Source organism: Vanellus vanellus, assembly GCF_965231255.1.
Source record: "Vanellus vanellus genome assembly, chromosome: 6".
NCBI lineage: Eukaryota > Metazoa > Chordata > Aves > Charadriiformes > Charadriidae > Vanellus > Vanellus vanellus.
This window is the reverse complement of record NC_138911.1, coordinates 20133429-20154317: the sequence shown is the minus strand read 5'-3', so window position 1 is coordinate 20154317 and position 20889 is coordinate 20133429. Positions and strand designations below refer to the sequence as shown.

The window sequence follows — 20889 nt, the reverse complement described above, 5'->3', positions numbered from 1 at the left end:
GCAGAGTCCTGAGGGAATTGGCTGATGGAGTTGCGAAGCCATTCTTCATGATATTTGAGAAGTCCTGGCAGTCATGTGAAGTCCCCGGTGAGTGGGAAAAGGGAAACGTTGCACCCCTTTTTAAAAAGGGTAGAAAGGAGGAGCCTGGGAACTACCAACCTGTCAGCCTCACCTCTCTGCCTGGGAAGATCATGGAACAGATGCTCCTAGAAGCTGTGTTAAGGTAATATGGAGGCCAGGGAGGTGATTTGAGACAGCCAGCATGGCTTCATCAAGGGCAAGTCCTGCCTGACCAACCTAGTGGCCTTCTATGATGGAGTCTATCAGTGGACAAGGGAAGAGCTATGGATGTCATCTATCTGGACTTCTGTAAGGCCTTTGATATGGTCCCACACATCACCTTCTCTCTAAATTGGAGAGGTATGGATTTGATGGACAGACTATTTGGTGGATGAGGAATTGGTTGGATTATTGGACCCAGAGAGTAGTGGTCAACGGCTCAGTGTCGAGATGGAGATCGGTGACAAGTGGTGTCCCTCAGGGGTCCGTATTGGGATGAGTACTGTTCAATATATCCATCAGTGACATAGACAGTGGGATGGAGTGCACCCTCAGCAAGTTTGTGGGTGACATCCAGCTGAGTGGCCAGCAGGGTGAGGGAGTTGATTCTGCCCCTGTATTCTCCTCTGGTGAGACCCCGCCTGGAGTACTGCATCCAGCCCTGGAGCCCTCAGCACAGGAAAGACATGGACCTGTTGGAGCAGGTCCAGAGGAGGCCCACAAAAATGATCAGAGGGCTGGAACACCTTTCCTATGAGGAAAGGCTGAGAGATTTGGGGTTGTTTAGTCTGGAGAAGAGAAGGCTCCAGGGAGATCTTATTGCAGCTTTTCAGTACTTAAAGGGGTCTTGTAAGAAAGATGAGGACAGACATTTTAGCAGGACCTATTGCGATAGGGCCAGGGGTAATGGTTTTAAACGAAAAGAGGGTAGAGTCAGACAAGATGTATAGAAGAAATTTTTTATGCTGAGGGTGGTGAAACACTGGAAGAGGTTGCCCAGAGGGGTGGTAGTGCCCCATCCCTGGAAACATTGAAGGTCAGGCTGGATGGGGGTCTGAGCAACCTGCTGTAGTTGAAGATGTCCCAGCTCATTGCAGGGGTTGTGTGGACTAGATGACCTTGAAGGTCCCTTCAAACCCAATCTATTCTGTGATTCTGATGAGGTGTACCTGCAGGAGTGAGAGAGAAGAGTTTTTGCCTTGATTCCTGCAGCAGTAGCAAGAGAAAAATGTTGCAGAGAGGTGGGATGTGCTGCTTCTGAAGAGATTGACTGTAATAAGCCTCTGGTCTCTCTAATTTGCTTCCAAATGCAATCTGGTGGCCAGTGAAGTCAATGGAGATATCTGATGGAAAAAGCCCTTTGAGTTCTTAGCCTTCGTCTAATTCTTTAACCATGGAAATCCTAGGCAGATCTAAGATGCTGCCTTGTTCCTCGGCAGTGATTCCAGTAGTTTAAATCGGTTATTCTAGCTGCTCTTTTGAAGCCTGTTCCTCCACTTACCATGTCAGATCTACCCCCAGTGAACAAAGTGCATCAGCCTGTTCTTGTGTAGGCACAGTCAGTGCAACACCTATTCCCCACTACCACAGCTTGGGCAGGGGTCCTGGGGATTTCTTGCCATTGAGAGCAGTGTGGCTGGTTGGGAGCTTTGTAAAACAAGCATCTTTTCACGGAATCACAGAATTTCCAGAGTTGGAAGGGGCCTGTAGAGATTATCTAGTCCAACTCCCCTGCTAAAGCAGGATCGCCTAGAGCACATTACTCAGGACTGCATCCAGGTGGGTCTTGAAAATCTCCAGAGAAGGGGACTTCACCTGGGCAGCCTGTTCCAGTGCTCTGTCTTTTGGGTCCTTACCTCAGGCCAGGCATGGATGAAGGCCAGCACAGAGCCAACACCAGGCAAAGTGACCCTGGTGTGAGCATGCTCACTGCAATTTGCACACCTGTGGCAGGTTTCTGCTGCCTGAACTCAGTAAGGCTCTGCTACAGCAGCATTTTGAAGCGATGGACTTGTTTCCTGGAGCACGGCTGTGTGCCTTCAGCAGAGGGCAGTAACATGTGTGCACACCACATGCAGCCTCCCAAGGACGATCAGCCAGCCCTTGCCCTACTGGCTGCAGTCAAAACTCTTTTCACTAACTTTGAAACCTTTGTTACTTCTTTTTTGTTGTATTTGGTAATAAAAATAGAGGGGGGGTTGTTGCCTTTTTTTTTTAAAAGCCTTTTTTGCCTTTTCCTGTTGCCACCTTTGAATGCTTTGCCTCATTTTTCAATATTGTGAGAAGTGGCAAGCAAAGAATCCTTTAAAAATCTGGAAAGTGGGAATTTTTATTAAAATTAATTAAATATATGTTGGCAAATATGAGTACAGCATAGCTCAGGTGAGCTGTCTCTCTTTCCCTAGGGGTGCCATTGATGCCTTAGTCACAGGTAGCATGGGGAGTGTATGTATGAAGTAGAGTTCCTGCAAGCGTTGCATATGCATTAATTGGATCACACTGGTTGTTTTGGGAATTTGCAACTTCCTCCTCTCCCTCCCTTCCCCCCATCATTTGTGGTGCCTGTGGGCTTTAATGCAGACAGCTGGCCTCTGCGGACCTTCCTTTTACCTTCCCCGTGGATGTGGCAGTGGAAGAACCCAACAAAAAGAGCTGTAAATACTTCCCAGGCAACGAGACATGGCTGAAGACAGAAGAAGGAGGCAGCATCAACTTCAGAGAGAAGAGCAGAGACAAGGGGACATGGTCATTGGCAGCAGATGCTGAGTGGTTGAAGATGGCTTTGAAGGGTGCAGCTGACTGTAGAAAAAATGCAGATGGATTAGATGATGCTCCATTGCCTCCTAGAGGACAGCCTGTTGGCACTGAAACCAGGGTGAGTGCGATTACTTGGGGTTCTTCCTCAAATACTTGCTTACCAGGGGTTTGAGCATTTCTGACTCTCTTCCCCTCTAACTCCAGCTCCATATAGCGCAGAGGTCCAATGCCTAAATCAAAGCACAGTCTGCAGCTGGGCTTTTCAAAACTGTATCCCTTTCTTCCATTGTAGCTCCAGGCACTGGAACCAGCCAGCTGTTCCCCAGACCGCATCTTTAAAGTGGTGTTTGTCGGGAACTCCGGCGTCGGGAAGAGTTCCTTCATCCACCGCTTCTGCTACGACAGGTTTTTGCCTGAGCTCAATGCAACCATCGGTAAGTAATAGGGTTCCTGACTCATCTGGCTAAGAAAGGTGGGAAAGTCAGCCTAGACACATGCTTTTTGCCCATATTTTAGCCCAACTAAAGGTAAAGATGGTCTGTCACCCAATTTCAAATCAATCTTACAATTTCTCTGAACTAAATAGCGTTGATCTTGGAGATTGGCCTTGCAATGGCAAGTTGCTCTTTCTCTATCCCGCCTTACGATCATTCTTACCTTCCTGACAGGTATCGATTACCAGGTGAAGAGTCTGATGGTGGATAACACTCAGGTTGCCTTACAGCTATGGGATACAGCTGGACAAGAAAGGTAAGCAATTTCTGTAAGCATGCCCTACTGCTAGGCTCAGTGTAGAAAACTGAGGAAAGGCAAAGAGTGCGTGCACCTGGTTTCTGTCTCTGGGAAAAGTGTTAGCTTCATAAGGACCAGAGAGGTTTCATCAGCTATTCCAGTGCTGAACCTGCAGCAAAGGTTTGTTTTGGAGATTTCCAGAAGCTGTGGCTGCAAAGCAGGGCCCAGGGAGATTGCTCTGAGGACTGACGGAAAGAAGTTTTTCATATGTCTGACCTGCATGCTTGTGGCTTCAGGTAGTCTGTCCATAAATCACTGTATGGTGTGGGGTTTGAAGCGCCTCTAGCCCTCGAAGCTCTCCTGCATCAGCCTGTCTCTAGGAAAAGCTGCAGGACATGGCTGCCAATTGGGATGGAAACAAAGCTTTGGATAGACATCCTTTTCCCAGATTTAGCTGTGCCACTGCTGTCCCCAGGGATTCACCACCACATGCTATTCAGAGGGTAGAAGGGAGTGTGTGAACCTTTCCAGATCTGATTCAGACAGAGCCAGCTGAATTAGCTTCACCTACGGGGAAGGTGATTTGAACTACCCGGCTAGACTCTGTCAGTGAGCTTATTGGCCACTTCCACTGTCCCTTCTGCTGATAGACTTGTGGAAGTGATAATCCTTGATAGAGGGGCAACGTAGCTTTTTGCGACAGTGAATACAGGTTCTCCATTTGAAGGCTCTAATTTCAAAAGCATGGGCCATCACTAGATGTGATCAGGATCAGAGTAGTAGAGGACACATTTGATCCTCATCTGCTACTAGAGATATAGGCCCAGCACTACCTTTATGTAAATTAGACTTTATTTAGGATGCACTTTGAAGCTGAAGATGAAAAGCTATTTCAAGGAGGCTGTTAACCTCAAGAGCCTGGCAAACATATGTACTGGGTATTTTGGGCTAAATATGTTATGGGGGTAGGCCTTCAGGAGGCAGCTGAGGTCATGGGAATATTACAGTCCTGAGCTGTGCTAACGGAGTAACGATGCTGGCTACCTCAGTAAGCTGGACCATGCAAACCTGGTGGGAATGTACTAAGCAGGAGTATCTATTGAGAAGCAAACTATATCTTCCAAAATCAAGCTTCGTGCTGAAGAAATAATGATTTTTGAGGAGACTCTGCTGGTTATTTCAGTGCTGAAGCTGAGCAGTAAGGGGAGTTGTTATGACATGAAGTGTAATATTTACTGAGGCTAGATTGCATCAGGGACCAAATTCAAGATATTGTCTCTGCAGAAGGACTTCTAGGGTAGGCCCCTGCAGCATTAGCAGGTCTTAGACGTATACTTGCAAGAGAAAGCTTGGCTCAGTGCTGATACTGAATAGGAGACCTGGGAAGAAACAAAAGCTTTTCTTGCTTCTAGAGAAATATTAATTACTTCTAACTGTAGGTATCCAACTGTGAATATCCTATGGAAGAGATAGAGGAACCTCTTGGAGTGTGCAAGGAGAACTCCTTGGTGACTTACTGAGACTGGTACACACTACATTTGATGCTGCTTCTGGAGCATCTAGCCTGTCCTGTTGTTCCAGATGTGCACTTGACTGCCAAAGATAGAGTCTGTGCTTTCTCAGTTGGGTAGTTGCTAGAATGTCATGCCCTTATTGTAGTGAGAAAGAACTGGCTTCAGGCAATCATCTGAAGAGTTCAGGAGGGTTACTACTTGCTGTAGGTTTTCTTGGCTCTTAATAGAATAGGAGAGCTTATTATCCTGTGCAGGGCTGAAATACACAGCTCTCCAGTGAGATCTCAGTACTTCTGTTGCATTTAATTCCATCAGTTTGCAATCAATGTGGTTATATCATGGCCCTGTCACAAACTGCGTACAGATTTTAAGGTTTGGGTTTCTTTTTTGTTGGAATTTATTCCCAAAATACAGGTCTGTGATTCTAACTGGTACCCAAAGGACAAAGTAGATATCTGGTGGGAGTTTCTCCCGGAAATTGTGTCTAACTGCTGATTTTTATGTATGATGGCATTGCTTTATAGATTCAAAACTGGAAACAGATTGTACTGATGCTGAGATCTTAATTGCTGTTTTGGCAGCACTGGGGCAGACATTATGCACGCCTAGTTTATACTGTGGTACAGCTTAGTCTGCAGATTCTTCTGGACTCTAGAGAGGTCATGTTTTCTTAAGCTGTTTCCATTTTTATAGACCTTTTCCTGTCCCACCTAAACAGATTCTTCTGTTTCTTTCCTCCTGACCTGCAAAGGTTTTCCTTCCTGCTTTCTCAGCACCATGAGTTTGGAAAGACTCCTGCTTACTCATGGCTGTTGGCCTGCCTCAAAGGTGCAAGGATCTGACCTGCCTGTCACCAGTCTGTACGCACCAGGCCCAGGGGACACATCTCATGCACAGGGGCTGCCAGGCCTTGCAGAAAGCCTGCACTAAAAGACAGATAACCCCATTCTGTTTCTTGTCATTACACAGCCATGGTTCTGAGAGTGCCTTTGGTTTCATTTGGGCTCAGGTTTCGGAGCATTACCAAGCAATATTTCCGGAAAGCAGATGGGATTCTGGTGATGTACGACATTACAGCTGAGTGCTCTTTCACGGCGGTGCGGAACTGGATGAGCAGTGTCCAGGTGAGAGCAGGGCCTCAGCTCTCTAATGCTCGTGGTACTGCTGCTGCCTTGCTCCAGACCAGCTCCAACAGTCTGTCTGTGAGCGACATTCTCCGGTGCCCCAGGAGGTCCTACTGACCACAGGAAGATGAGTTATCAAAGCAGATGCTGTAGGTACTGCCTGTGATAGTCAGTCTGGGGCCAGGGGCTTCTTCTTGAAGTTACCAAAGCCAGTGGTAGTCCATTAAATGAGGGAGGGCTGTTTCTATGTTTTTGTTGGTGGGACCTGCTAAAACAGTAGTGTGTGTTTGTAAGCAGCCCATGTGCATTGGGCAACGTCTCCTAAATACAGTCACATCGCACCTGTGCTCAGGCAAGGAGTTGTCCTGGTGTCCAGCCTATGCAGAGGAAAGGGAGATGGCCCTGGTGCAGGCTAAGACCTGCAGCATGCATGCACAGCGGTTCACATGATCACATCCTGACTCTGCTTTGAGATTTCTAGATGAGATTGAAATATTAGTAATAGCTCCCCCCCCCCCCCATTTGCTTCAACTTTAACAGTTGATTTTTTAATTTTATTTTTTACTTGGTGAGTGTGTAGAAATACTGTAGGCTGCCCCCCAGCTTTTTATTTCCAAACTCTCAATAAAAGCATTAATCTGTGGCTTGTGTCTGCTAGCAGAGACAAAAATACTTGTCTGTGTAATTTAAATAAGTTGTGTGTAGATGACTCAGAGCTGAAGGGAAATTGTCAAGGGTGGTTTTGTTTTGATTGTGCCAAGTCTCAAAAACCAAAATCTAAGTGGAATGAATAAGCATAGGTTGGAGGTTTCTCATATCATTAACTTCCATAGTCCTGATGGGGGAAAAAAAAACCCTACCTGCTTAGCTATTTCTTTGGACTCTAAAAGATCAAAGGTTAAGATTTTCAAAACTAACCAGTCTCTGAAAATCAGACTCCTTTCAGGAAAGTTAAACAGCACACAGAAAATCAAAGCACCTGAATTCTGTAACTTTTAATAATCTCTCTTCTTTTCCTTTCCCCATCTTAGTCTTTATCTTGCTTTGAAGCTTCTCAGGTACTGTAAGTCATCCAGGGCAGCCAAGTTTGGAAATAACTCAGGGCCCCACTCTGCAGTCCTTACTCTGATGATGTTCTAGTGAGCCAGTGGAACTAGAGGGAGTTTTACCAAAGGAAAAACTCCAGGAGTTTTACTCCAGGAATCGCCTAGGAGTAAGAGTTCCTACAGAGACCCTATACAAGAGTTGAAAGTTGCTTAGCTTGCTTGGCCAGTGGATTTTCAGCAAGGGATGGTTGAGTTTAGGACAGCATATATGACGAATAGTACCACACACAAAAAAATTACTGAACTTAATAAGCTCTGCATGAACTTAAATTCCAAACAGCAGCAAACTACTTTTTTTTAGGCTCGTTATTCCCAGAATGGAATTCATGTCTTGTCTCCCCTTTCTCATCATCCCAGATGTACGTACCAAACATCTGAAATACATTCCTGTAGTTTAAGCTTCCTTCTACAAATCCCTGGGGCTATTGGAGGAATGGCCCTTTAATGAGCTAAAGGGCCTGATCCTGCTGCCACTGAAGGTCTTGTTTGCATGAGCTGGAACAGGATGTGCTCCAAGATACCTCCCTCCCCCAGCTGAATCTCTAGGGTGCTTTATTCTGTTTCTTTTGCAGGAAGGTATTGACGATGGAGCTGTGGTCTTTCTGCTTGGAAATAAAATGGATGCTGCGCAGAGGGAGACCCGGAATGTGCCCAAGGTGGAGGGGGAAAGGTTGGCGAAGGTGTGACTCTGTGGTCTGCTGCTCAACCTGCTCTGCAGCCTCCCTCCAGCTGTGAGCAGGGCAGCCTGACTGGCAGGATGCCCTTCTTGGAGCTGTTTCCCAGTATGCTACCTTCCCTCTCCCCTCCACACCCCCTGTTTCTGCAATGCAAACATGTACTGAAGTCCTTCTGGTACCAGGGAGGATGAGGTGGTGGCCAGCATGTGGCAGACAATAGCCCTTGAGGCATGCTCATGTATTTCTCTTGAGGCTTGATGCCTCCTTACAGCGATGCTCAGTCTTTCTGAGGGGAGCATGCATGGCTCTTTTCCCATTTGAGGACTCCCCTAATGCATGCTCTGCAAAATCATCCTGCTTCCTTCCTCAGTCCCTGCATCTGCATCCCCACTGGTACCTTGGCCCCTGGGTGGGTGGAGGCAGGGTTTCAGAGGTGCTTCCCATCTTCTGGACTCAGCAACACAAAAGTAAGGGAATCCAAGTACCCTGGGCAAATGTTTTCTCTTCCCAAATAACTTCCCCAGTATTCCCTTTTGGATGCTCTGGCTGGGCCCCCAATGCTGAAAAAGCATCTCCTTTTCCTGGGTTGGTGAGCAGGGTGTGCACCCCAGCAGGGTGGTAACAGCCACCTTCCTGGTCCCCACTGCTCTCAGCAGAGTTCCCAGCGGCCAGGGTGGGCCAGCTCCTGGGGGTGTGGGTGGGGGAGAGCTGGCAGCCAACATGGGTGCTTGCTGTGCTCTCTGGCAGGAATACAAGGCTGTCTTCTACGAGTGCAGTGCGATGACTGGCTATAACATCATGGAGCCCATGCTGCACATGGCCAGGTCAGTAAAGAGTAACAGTTGCCCTGGGATATTTCCCCAGCTGTAGGTGATTGGTGTGGGCTGTCCTGGGGAACAGGCAAGAAGAGGGGGTTGTTAGAGACCGACTTTCTGCCATGTCACAAAAAAAGACCTGGAGCAATGTGCTCTTCCCCCTAACTTCAGGTCCTTGTCTTCTGTGCCTGGAGAGCACCAAGTGTAAAGTGGATGTTATTGCATGCAAAGCTTCATCTGGTAGAGCTGGCTGTTGAAAGACTGGGAGTTTAATTTGAGTATTTCATCACAAAAACTTTGCTTACTATCTCAGATTTTAAGTTGGCATTTTCAGTTTGAAGTCTGCACACATCTCTAAGGATTTTTTTTCTTCCTTATCTTATTAAGCATTATACAGAATGTGATATTTTGGTGGCAAAGGGAGATAAGACACTTTGTAAGCCTAAAAGAAGTTTGCTCTAAGATTTTTAGTTTTTAAAAAAGGAAGTCATTTTGAAAAAAGTCTTTGAAATTTTGCATGAAAAATATCCTTTTGTTTTCTTTTATTCTTTCACCTCCTGCTGCATCATCTCTGTTAAATTCACAGCAGGACTTAGCTGTTCATTAACTGGCATGATTTACTTACTAGCTAGGTAAATCGTGTCTCCCATAGCACGTGCCTTCAGCATGCTTTATTACTATGCCACTGCCTGACACGGCCCAGACAGGTGAGACAAACATCCTGGGATTCTGCCATCAGTGAGGGAGCTTGGGAATAAGACACAGACCACTCACGTCTGGGTCTAGTGCTCTGACTACTAAGCTATGCTGTCCCCTCTTGTATGTGTTCAGTTTCTTTCCCTGTTCCCTGGAAATTCATGCTTATTTTCTGTGTGTGGCTTATCTGACCCAGCTTACAGCGAAGCCCAGTCTTTGGGCCAGTCAGTGTTTAAAATCCTAAATGTCCCTGGCTGATGGGGAGCAAAGGGCAGAGTCAAATGCCTTGGCAGTAAGATCTCAGTAACCAGGTTGTGTTCTTGATTTGTGCTGCTTATTCCAGGTTGCTGACAGCACAAGAAGACAAGCAGAGGGAGAATGCCCTGCAGCTGGAAGATGTCACCAGGAGGAAAGGGTGCTGCACGTAAGGCACATCGATATGTCAGCAAGAGACATGTGCCAACACTGTTTCATGAAGCTGGGGTTCCTTTTGAGCAAGCCAAATCTGATGGTATCAGCTCTGCATTGGGGAAGCTGCAGCTTTTCCCCATCTGGGAATTTCAAGGCACTAAATCAGGCCAAAATGCGCATATGATCTCCATTGTTCCCTTTCCCAACTCTGCACGCAGCCCTGTTCTCTGGAGGCCTCTGCTTCTTTGGGGGAATTTGGCTGGTCTTGGCTAATAGCACAAACTGGGCCTTCTGTCTGGAGAGGTCGCTTCCCTGTAAAAGGGAAGCTTTTATCTTGTTCCTTTTCTTTTTGGCAAAGTGGCCTAGTAGCAGACAGTGGAGGACACAGTGGGTGCTGTGTTAAATAGAATTTTAGTGTAAGAGATAAATTATTTTAAATTTGGGCTAGCTCTAGGTAGTATTCATTCGTCTCAAAGAGCAGCATCTGCTCTTAGTTCTGTAACAGCAGAGCCCAGCTGAAAGCCTGTTTCACTTGGCAGACAATCCTCCATCAGTTCCTGTAAGATCTGGATCAGGCCCTGTATTTACCGCGAAATTTGGTTTGACTTGCCAATATTGTAGGTAACTGATTCCATAAGTGGCTACAGTATGAATTGATAAAATGAGTTATTCCAATGGCTTTCTTCACTTTCTTACCCTAATGGACCTTGTCACTGTCCCTCTCTTACTGTTTGCAGAACACAGAGCAGTTCTCCTGGGTCTCCCAGGTGCTGGCACGTGCTGCTGATTCATAACCCGTTGCAGGAGCTGTGCTGTACATACTAGGGGCGCCGTATACAGCCTGTTTTAAGGCTGAATGCTGCCCGTTTCCTCCCATTCTCTTATCCTTTCCTGAAGAACCTCCAGCAACTAGGAACAGACTTACCCGTAGTACTGAAAGATCCCACCCTGCTAGCTTGACCACAGTGCTTTCAAATGTATCTGAGCTGGAAGCATAAGGCAGCTGCCTGTGTGAAACATACTTTGTGAAGCTCTTTCTCTTGCAGTGACCTTGTGCAATAACCTCGCTTTCCTGGTGAAGGGCCTAAGAAAGAGCAGGACCGAACCTGGTCCTGTGGGGAAAGGGCCTTCTTGTCACTAAGGAGTGGGGCAACGCAGGGCGAGGGGAGGGATGGGCTGAGGTAGGAACTGGCCCCAAACGTGCGCCTCTCGGCATAGCTACTGCTGTGCCTGGGCATGAAGCCCCTGGTGTTCTCTGGGGTGTGATGCTTTCTGTTTTGTAGCTCAGTTGCTCTTTAAGCCTTGTGGGACTAAGTGAGCTTTTTTTGTAATGCCCTGTTCCCTTTCTTCTTTAAGCCCGTTTCTGTATGTGACTTTGACATTTTAGGCGCAAGATGTGATACTACAGTTGTGACGCATTCCCCCCAGCCTTGCAGCATAGGGAATGCCTATATTTATCCACTGTCTTTCCTCTCTTGGGATAAGGCGATTACTCTGAATGTCTGTTTACTGCACAAATTTCTCTGGGAATATCCCATGCAGGAAAAGTGCTCTGAGTCATCTACAGCCCATCAGTGTTACAAAGAATTTCTGTGGTTCCTCCCAGTGCCCTTTACTCCTCATAGGAAAGAGGAAGTTTTTCTCCAGAAGAGCAGGATTCCTGACTAAAAGGAATAGTTAAAAGTAATAAACTCCTGCTCAGTCCTTACTGCCGGCTGGCTGTGGTTCACACTGTGTTTAATTACAGTAATGCCTTCCAGAGTCTGGGAAGCAGAAAGTTAGAAAAGGTCCAGAAGGAACCAGGGCTGCCGGTGTGGAGTCTAGAGTAACACCAGCCATGCTGCCAGTGGAACAGCTTGTGTTTGCAAGAAATGATGTTTGGGAAAGGAGATCCTCTCTGTTTTCAGAAAGCACCTGTAATCTGAACACAGATGCGGCTTTCTGGCTTTCTAGCCAATGTGGGCATGAAGGAGCATAGATATTACCTCCTGTTGAATAGGTCAAACCCACTACCTGAGTTGGAGAAGCTGCTGTCAATGATTCCTCTGCATCATGCTCCAGTTGCAGGTTAATAAGGAGTGGTGCTGACTAAGAGCTGGCATCTTTGGTCAGGGCACATCAGTAATGCTAACATTTACTTACCTGCAGCAGCAGGATTTGGGAAGTTGCTGCAGAAGGAAGAGAGCAGTAGCCAGTCTGTTAATGTGGTCTGAATGCACACCTCCCACACTGTATACAGAGCACATGAAAGACAAAGGCGTGAAGTACAGCTGACACACAAATATGGAGCAGTCTATGTATTACCTTTATCAGTGCTGTCATATTGCAACAGCAGGAACTACCATGTGGGTGTTTTTAATGTACAACCTTAAGCATGTTTTCTTAGTGCGCAAGCAGAGTACAGGCAATAAAGAAATGCTGTCTTACAAATGGTTGTGTTGAGAGATATTTTTTGGTTTTTTTTCAGATGCTGCAGGAGATTCAGCCTCCTTTTTTTAGTCGTTGATTGTAGTGTGACTTCCTCTTCTCGCTGTTCAGGAAGTGCTGAGAAGCCTGTCCCCCATGGAGATACAAATGGGAGGTTTATAAGTAGGGAGAGAGTTGATCAGGAACCCATGTCTTGAAGGCAGCACATGATCAATTCATCTCCAGTCTGATTTTTTTTTTTACCTCTTTAGCAGCCAGAGTCCAGCTGATCAGGGAAGGCAGAGCAGGGAGGAGAAAAAGGGGAGATGCTTCCCCAATGTCTGGGGGCAGTGTAGTGCTTTCAGAGAGGGCATGTTCTCACCTTGTACTTATATTTGTAGAACTAAACATTTATTTTAATAATGTCCCATGCATTCTTTTCACTAGAGTTAGGAATTCGGTTGCTTTTAAGCCTTGTGCATTGGCATGGTTCTAGCTGGATGTTAGTGCGTTACAGAACTAATCTCTCTGCAACTTTGACCAAAGAAATTATTACTCATTTCCCCTACTATAAATTGATACCACAGCTAGCTCATTCTAACATGTTTTTTAGCAGGAACAGGGTGGACATTTGTTTCAACCATGACAAAGTGTCACAGAGTTTGAGCTGATTGTGCTTGGACAACAGTAAGCACCAGGGTGTGTTTTATTACTGGATGGTCTTTTGTTGTCTCTCTGCACAATATCTAAATGTCCTGTTGAAAGACCCAGAGCCTTACAGTCTAGAGGGGCATGTTGTTAGTTTTTAAACCTGTCTGGTACCAGACCCAAACTAGACCAGACTTCCCACAAAATTCCTAATTTTACCTCATACCCCTGTTTTTTGTCAGAATCTCTCCTGCCTCTAAATGGAAGCCCTGGGAACAGCCACCCTTTGCAAGTGACTGCTGAAAACTGCAGCATAAATAAAAAGTAAATAATGGGGCTATCCTGAGGTGGCGTGACATGAGGGAGGATGCAAAATAGACTCTGCCTGGGGGCTTATTCTTGTGCTGTATTGGCAGCAGTCTCTTAGTGGACAGGTGACGTTTTGCACATAATCTGTAAGGCATTTTAGAATCACATCACAAGAAAGTTGTTCTTCTTACAGCCTGGGAAGCCTTATCCTGGCACATGCAACGGTGTAACACTGTATACAATCAGATCTTGGGGCAAAGGCGAAAAACCAGCTGCTCTGATAAGCAGCAATGGTCCCACAAAGCTCAGCACACAGGCAAAGGGACCCCACTCTGCCTTGCGTTTCACTTATCTTTCATGTTAATATGCCAAGGATAAGCATAATGGGATTAGCCTGACAGCATCTCTTAGAAAAGCCAAAACAGGGCTGAAGAGAGAGTGTTAAGCCACAGTGTTAAGTTTAAAGCTTTCCCACAGGACAAATACAGGCATTGCAAAGGCTTGGAATGTTGTTTTCTTCTACCTTCTTTATTCCAGCAGCCTGAACTCCAAGGGACAGTTTCCGTTTACATGTTTAATCAGTTCCTGCTATGGGAATCACCCAGTCTCTCACACATTTTCTGTCCTGTCACCTTCTTCTGTTTGTGCCTTTTCATGCTCTTTTTACTTGTTAATTGCTTAGTCCATATATATACTGACCAAGTACTTAAGTTCCAAGTATAGATGTATCTCATAGCTTATGCTAGACACCTTTGGAAATTTCTTTGGAAATTTCTCTATTTGGAAATCTCTTGTTCGGTGCCAATAGATCCACAGTTCTGCAGTTCAGAGCTTTGTTAGCTCTTTGAGCCACCATCATTCTGCTTGTTACTTAGCTGGCTGTTTATGAGTCATACGGAAATTTCAGTTGGCGCAGCTACAATAGTCCAGCTCCAGCCTCTTCAGGCCTGCAAGGCATGCTTTATATGCATATCAAGCCATGTGGTTTAATAAGGCCCTGATCCTGTAAACACAAATGTAGGTGTGCGCTTTTTCTGAAATGGTTAGTCCACATAGACCAGGTAAAACTAGTTTTTTTTTCAAGGTAAACATGTATCTCCAGTAAATATATATTACTCCAGTAATAAGCTGAGGATCGGGAGGTGGGGGGTCCTGTGTTATATCTCACCATTACCTACAGGCTTTCCCAAGCACAGGACTGCTGTGCAGGCAGCTGTTGTTCCTAATCATGCCCATTTACTGACCCAAATCTGCCAGGGGGGAGGTTACATTCTTTCCTGTTTGTACATTAAATCTCTGGACACAGCAAGAAGGCAGTGGCCAAGTGCATCAGGGTAGGGGCCAGTGTCTCTTGGTGCCTCCTGGCTCTGCTGCACACTCCCTGCAAGAAACTTCCCAATGTGTAAGTGTGAGCTGGTCCCCAGAGGCTCTATTTAATCACTTGGCTCTCCAGGGGCTCTAAGCTAAGCTTAGGTTGGATCCTCATGGGCTGAGGAGAGAGGAGTTGGCTTACTTATTGGGAAGGATGAAGTGATTTTTCAGTTAGGCACACAGGCAGGAGAGGTTAAGTGCCACAGTCAAGGCAAACACCCAGGAGGTCCTAAACTGGCCTTTTCCCTCCCTCCTTGCTCAGATCTCTGCTGCATCAAGAGTGGCCAGCAGCCCCTCTACTCCGCTCTGGTGAGACCCCACCTGGAGTACTGCATCCAGCTCTGGACCACTCAGCACAGGAAAGACATGGACTTGTTGGAGCAGGTCCAGAGGAGGCCCACAGAAATTATCATAGGGCCTGAACACCTCTCCTATGAGGAAAGGCTGAGAGATTTGGGGTTGTTTAATCTGGAGAAGAGAAGGCTCCAGGGAGACCTTACTGCTGTCTTTCAGTACTTAAAGGGGTCTCGTAAGAAAGAAGGACAGACTTTTCAGCAGGGCCTGTTGCGATGGGACAACAGGTAATGGTTTTAAACTAAAAGAAGGTAGATTGAGACTAGTTATAAGGAAGAAACTTTTTACAATGGGGGCGGTGAAACACTGGAAAAGGTCACCCAGAGAGGTGATAGACGCTCCACCCCTGGGAACATTCAAGGTCAGGCTGGATGGGGCTCTGGGCAACCCCTTCTAGTTGAAGATGTCCCAGCTCATTGCAGGGGTTGTGTGGACTAGATGACCTTTAAAGGTTCCTTCCAACCCAAACCATTCTACGATTCTATGATCTACTCTCTTCCCACCCAACCCTAAAAAACCATGCGGGGACGCTCAGCTGTGGAGGGGAGCGGGCGAGGGTCTTTCTTTTGAGACCAGCCTGTGCACAGGGCTGTTGCTTAGCGCAGAGGTATTTGGGCTGAAGTTGAAATGAGGTAATGGAAGGATGAGGCAATCTGCCAGTCGGGGCTTGATCTTGATTTACAGGATGTTTCACGGAAAACTCTTCAACAAGCAGGTCTGATGCCTTTAAAAAAAAAAAAAAGAAGAAGAAAGCAAAGAGAAATAAGCTCTAGCTCGAGTTTGCTGTAATGTGTCGCCTGAGGCAATGGAAACGCCAGCGTGAGGCTACCATCTACCAAAGGCACGGTTTGTCAGGCCTGCACAGCACCGGCAAGGCCGAGCGCTCCGCCGCCCCGCCGCAGGCACGGCCGAGCCGCCAGACCTCGAAACGGCCGGATTTCGGGGCGTTTTGTTTTACAGGAAACGAATAGAACCACAGGGGCCTCGTCGGGGCCGTGCCCGCCGCCGGACCGGGCAGTGAGCGAGAGCCCGGGCGCCGGAGGGAGGCGCCCCCCGACGAGGCACCGCCCCGCGGGGTCGGGTCGGCGGCGCCCGCGGGGCGTCCCGGGCTGGGCTGGTCGTACCGCCCTCCCGCTCTCGCCTTCCCTCCCTCACAGCGCGGCAGGTCGGGGCGTGAGGCGGCGCGGAGCGGAGCGCTCCGGTGCGGCGCAGCTGGCTGCGGAGGGGTGAGGCGGGGCGCCCCCGAAATGGCGGCCGCCCGGGGAGTGGAAGGCGGGCGGGTCGCCCCGCGGCCGTTGGGAAGCGGCACGGCGGGGAAGCGGGGTGGGGGCGGCGTGGGGGGGCCGGGAGGACGGCGAGTGCTGCCTGCAGCAGCCCCTGACAGCCCGGCCCGGGGGGTTGGGCAAAGCGCTGCCCGTGGGCCCCGTTTATTGCAGCCGGGGTCTGGCGCTCCCCTCACCCGCCGCTCCCTCCCCAGCGGGGCCGGCGGGCTCTGAGGTGGTCCGGCCGTACCTGGCCCCCGTGATCGAAGGGCAGCTCTATCGCAGCTTTGCTGCCCCATCAGCGCACAGTGACGCTGTACAACTTCACAGGGGCTTGGCTTTTGCGTTATTCTTTTTTTTAAGTGTTTTAACTTGTTGTGGGTGGGAGATGGGGGTGGTGGTGTGTTGAGAAGCTTTGCATAGTCTGTGCATTAGGCAAGGTGTTCTGAATGTTGCCATAATCTTGTGAAACGGTATTTTATTCTCCCTCTGCCTTTTGTTCAGTTAAGTCTCCCCATTGTACAAGTAAGATTTGGGCTTGTAGGACCCTTGGAGGAGGGGGAGAGCAGGCCTTTGCTTACCACAAGACCCAGGCGATGTTCCGTTTCTTTAATTTTCTGGAAGCTGAATCAGGTGGAAAGCTGATGGGTTATTGTTGCACTGAGGTGTTGCTTGTGGTGAGGAATCTTTCCCAGTAGCCTTTGCTCTGTGTTCTCTCATGAAGAATGTAAACTGCTGGAAATTTAAAAAAAATCTTGGCTTCCTGAGGGCTTTTGTAATCAACCTGTTGCAGTATCCTGTTGAATTTTAGTAGTGACATATCTTTATTTCAGGCTCCTCTATAGCATCCCTTAAATTACGCTGCTTCGCTTCCTTTGTCCCCCTACAGCGCTTCCTGGCTTGCTCTGAGAGTTCACGTGGTGTTTGCTAGAGCAAGAGTTAATTAAAATGGCATCACCCATCAGAGGTAATGCCCAGTGGTGGCCATTTTGTTGAAACAGTCTTGAAACAAGTCGCTTTTGCCAAAATGTGTTTCCTTTGCTGTCTTTGAGGCCATTGCCTAGGTTCTTAGGCAAGCTTTTGGTGTGATGGGTTTTCTGCCACCTGGTATTGTTGAGGCTGAAGCATCTCTTAGCATGTCATCAGTCAGGCAAAACTACATCCCAGTCCTCCTGCGTGACTCTTGCCACTACCAAAGATGTGATGGAGAGAGCAGAGCATCTGTCTCTTCTGTGCTGTTGCTGAGCTCAATGGAAACTAGAAAAGTTGATGCAAAAGTTTCATTGTATTTAGATTCTCTGGAGGAGTTTGTGTGCCTGTGATGGGCAGTCCCCGATTTGCAAATGGTTGGAAGCTGGGCAGTGTTTGGAGAAAAATCACTTATGCTTTACTTGAGGCATCTGGTGATGGGTCCCTGTCAAAGGCATAACACTGGCTTGCATATGTGAGTCCTGACTCTGGTTTGCTACAGCTGCTTTTAGGTGCCAGTACTTTGAGTCAAATGTCCTTGCTGAAAGCTTGGATTGTGAGTTGGAGGAGTTAGCAGCTTTTAAGTTTCTCCATGTAACTATCCTGAAATCACATCCTTGCTCTGTAGTTTCCTGATGATGTCTTTGAGTTCCTGACCTGGATGTCTTTCTGTCCATATGCTGTATTTCTGCAAAAGGCATGTTTTATTCCAAACTGTCACATATATTGACTGGCCTGTGGCTTTTTTAAAATAATGGCTTACCTTCTTGGTGGAATCCTTCTGCAATGGAGGATAATGACCCCCTCGGTTGCCTGGTAGAAGTCCTGGCGGTCCTTGCTGTATGTTGACTCCTGTAAACAATAAGACCATGCCTTTTCTATGTGCTTGAGATTATGTCCCATGTATGACATCTCATTTCACTCTGGAGTCTGAGGTGGTTAGTCCATCCTGTGGTACATTTTGTGGGAGCTTAACAGTCAAGTTTTCTTTCTCCTGTCTCAAGGCAGATGTGTGGAGGGTTTGTTCTTAGTGCAGAGAGCAGAGCATTGAGTAAGAGGGACTTCGGCAGTCCAGTTGGGGCTGTGGTTCGACTTCTCTTGGATCTAATACAAAAGTCATCTTCTGAGTTAGCAAGGAGTACCACCCCAAGAAGATTTTTCTCTCATGCTTTTGAAGCCTCCTGAGAAGATGCTCTTCTACCTCTACTCTCTGCTCCTGGGCTTGACACTTGGTTATCTCTAGCTCTCCCTGAGCATGTGCACCAACAGCTGAGGTCATGGAGACCCTGAGGGAGGGTGACTCCTGGAAATTACAGCTCGTCTGAGCTTCCCTGGGCTGTGAGGAACAGAATCCTTAGTCTCTCTGGTTGTTTAAAAACCTTCAAGATCCTGAAGGTGAAGACCAGGTCTCCTTCTGTCTAACTTGCTCATCCTTCCTTTCAGACCCTGAACATGATTTTCCTTTTGCCACAGCAAAGCCAAAATGAAATGAACAGTGTCACTGTTTGTAAAATTGCCCTCTTTTCCCATTCTCTTTTGCACGTGCACTTTGGCAGAGCTTTCCCACAGGGTGGTGACCATCTTCCCAATCTGTGAGACGTGCTTTTCCCTGCCACCCTGTGCCTGAAGCCAGGGTGTGGAGAGAGAAATGAGGAACTGCAGGGTGGAGATGAGGTGTTTTGTCAGTTCTGTGGAGAGCACCTCATGCCATCCCTCCCCATGGCACAAAAACCATTTGCTGCCAGGCCCTCTGGGCAAGGATCAGCACTGTAATAGCAGCACTGTGGATGGGCATCTCTCTTGCCAGTACTCTGCTCTGTCCTGCCTGCTAGACTCCTCTGCTTGTGATCTCAACAGCCTGGCATCCCAGGGAATAAATCCTGTTAGTCCTGCGTCCTGGCTGCTGCACAGTAATAAAACTCTCAGCAGTGTGAGCAGGAGGATAATTACTATTTTGCACTATTGTGTGGCAGAATAAGAGGTGTGTTTTGGGGTCTGGGCCACATTCTGGTATGGCTGTCTCAGTTACAACCTTAGTTCTTCTTGCTGGTTGGATGCTTATGGTTCTCCAGTCCGAGCTGGAAAAGTGGTGTACAGCTCAGTAGGTGAATTTTAGGCAGTAGTGAAATCAGCGTGATATGGGACTAAAGGTGTAGCTGGCTCCTTAGAAGGGTGTAAGCATAAGTAGCTGCCATGACACATGCCAGCTGGGGTGTTCAGGAAGTTATTGATATTGATATTTGTGTGTTATGTATACATTTGTGTGTATTTCATGCATAGTTTTGATGTCAGCAGTGCTGGACGTTAGTGAAGGCAGGATACTGGTTTACTGGGATAAGTAAGGACATCAGGGATTATGTTCTGTGAGGTTAACAGAGGGGCCCTTGACAGCTATTTAAATTCATTTTGGTGTTGACTCCCAGCCGCTGCCTGCAGGATACAGCTAACCAAATGCAGTTTTAATTGTGCAGTGAGTTGCACAGTGTGTATTGCCTGCATCCATGTAGGCTGCCATGGAGTCACTTTTTCTACTTGCTGAGCACATGTGTAAGAGGTGAGTGCATCCAAGCGAGGGAGCATGGAGGATGTGGGATGTGGCACGGCCACTGAAGAGAGGTGGAAATGAGACACGTGGGAGGTGCGAGAGAGGATGTTGCTTAGACCCACAGGTTGTTCCTGATAGCGGTAATGAGGCTTTGTAAGGAAAAAATGAGCCAGAAGTAGGTGACATAAAAATGTTTGGCATTGACCGTTGTTTCTTATCTATTGCTGGTATCAGATTTGAAGGAGCAAAGTTCACTTTTCTAACTGAGGTTCTCTTTTCTTGTATAGGAAAGAAAACAGAGCAGCGGGGAGCTTGTTTTAAACAGAGCAGTGGGGATCTGGGGCAGTGGAAAGAGTTGTGGGGCTCTATCTAAGTGCCTGTGCGCCAGTGGAGTTTTTTCCAGTAACTACAAAGTGGAAGGTACACGCTCCTAAGAAGCTGTGGAGTTGGGCTGAAATCTGCAGCGTGTTTGCCAGATGTCTTTGCCATTGTAGGAGAGGGACAGGTTGAGAGGAACAAACACCACCTGGACGTACCATGGGAGAAAGATCTGGCTGTGCTGTATAAATGGGTAAGGTGAAAGTATGTCTGATATCTTGCCCTGGAACACTCTTGCGGCTACGGGGGAGAAGTAGACAGGAGAAGAACCAAGCAGATAATTACTATTTTGCACTCCTGATATTGCATGGCAGAATAAGAGGAGCGCTTTGGGGTCTGGGCCACATTCTGATATGGCTGTCTTAGTCCATGTTTCTAACCTTAGTTGTTCTTGTTGGTTGGATGCTTATGGTTCTCCAGTCCGAGCTGGAATAGTGGTGTACAGCTTGGTACATTTCAGGCAGTAGTGAAATCAGCTTGATATGGGACTGAAAGTGTAGCCAGCTCTTGTAGAAGGATGTAGATGCCCCATCCCTGGAAACATTCAAGGTCAGGTTGGACGGGGCTCTGAGCAACCTGCTATAGTTGAAGATGCCCCTGCTCATTGCAGGGGGTGTGTGGACTAGATGACCTTTAAAGGTCCCTTCCAACCCAAACCATTCTATGATTTAAGCATGAGTAGCTGCTAGTGGGGGTAGGATACTGGTCTAGTGGGAGGAGAGGCAGTCGGGAATTATGCTCTGTGGAGGTTAATG

The 20889-nt window shown here is 47.4% G+C and overlaps 2 protein-coding genes across 3 annotated transcripts in view; both read left to right on the top strand.

The window, feature by feature from the left end:
• The window catches only part of CRACR2B (calcium release activated channel regulator 2B), a gene marked incomplete at its 5' end in the record, with an annotated part of 42232 nt that extends 32173 nt beyond the window's left edge, over positions 1-10059 (top strand). The window contains 7 exon segments of the mRNA XM_082485698.1: positions 2641-2935; positions 3110-3251; positions 3486-3567; positions 6073-6187; positions 7866-7973; positions 8718-8794; positions 9825-10059. Coding sequence (XP_082341824.1) covers positions 2641-2935; positions 3110-3251; positions 3486-3567; positions 6073-6187; positions 7866-7973; positions 8718-8794; positions 9825-9909 — 904 coding nt within the window. The 3' untranslated portion in view covers positions 9910-10059.
• Positions 10060-15509: 5450 nt separating this feature from the next.
• CD151 (CD151 molecule (Raph blood group)) overlaps positions 15510-20889 on the top strand; it is a 38781-nt gene continuing 33401 nt past the window's right edge. For both annotated transcript variants that reach the window (XM_082485877.1, XM_082485875.1), the window contains exon 1: positions 15510-16206. The gene's annotated coding sequence lies outside the window, so the exon portion shown is untranslated. The remainder of the gene's footprint in view (positions 16207-20889) is intronic.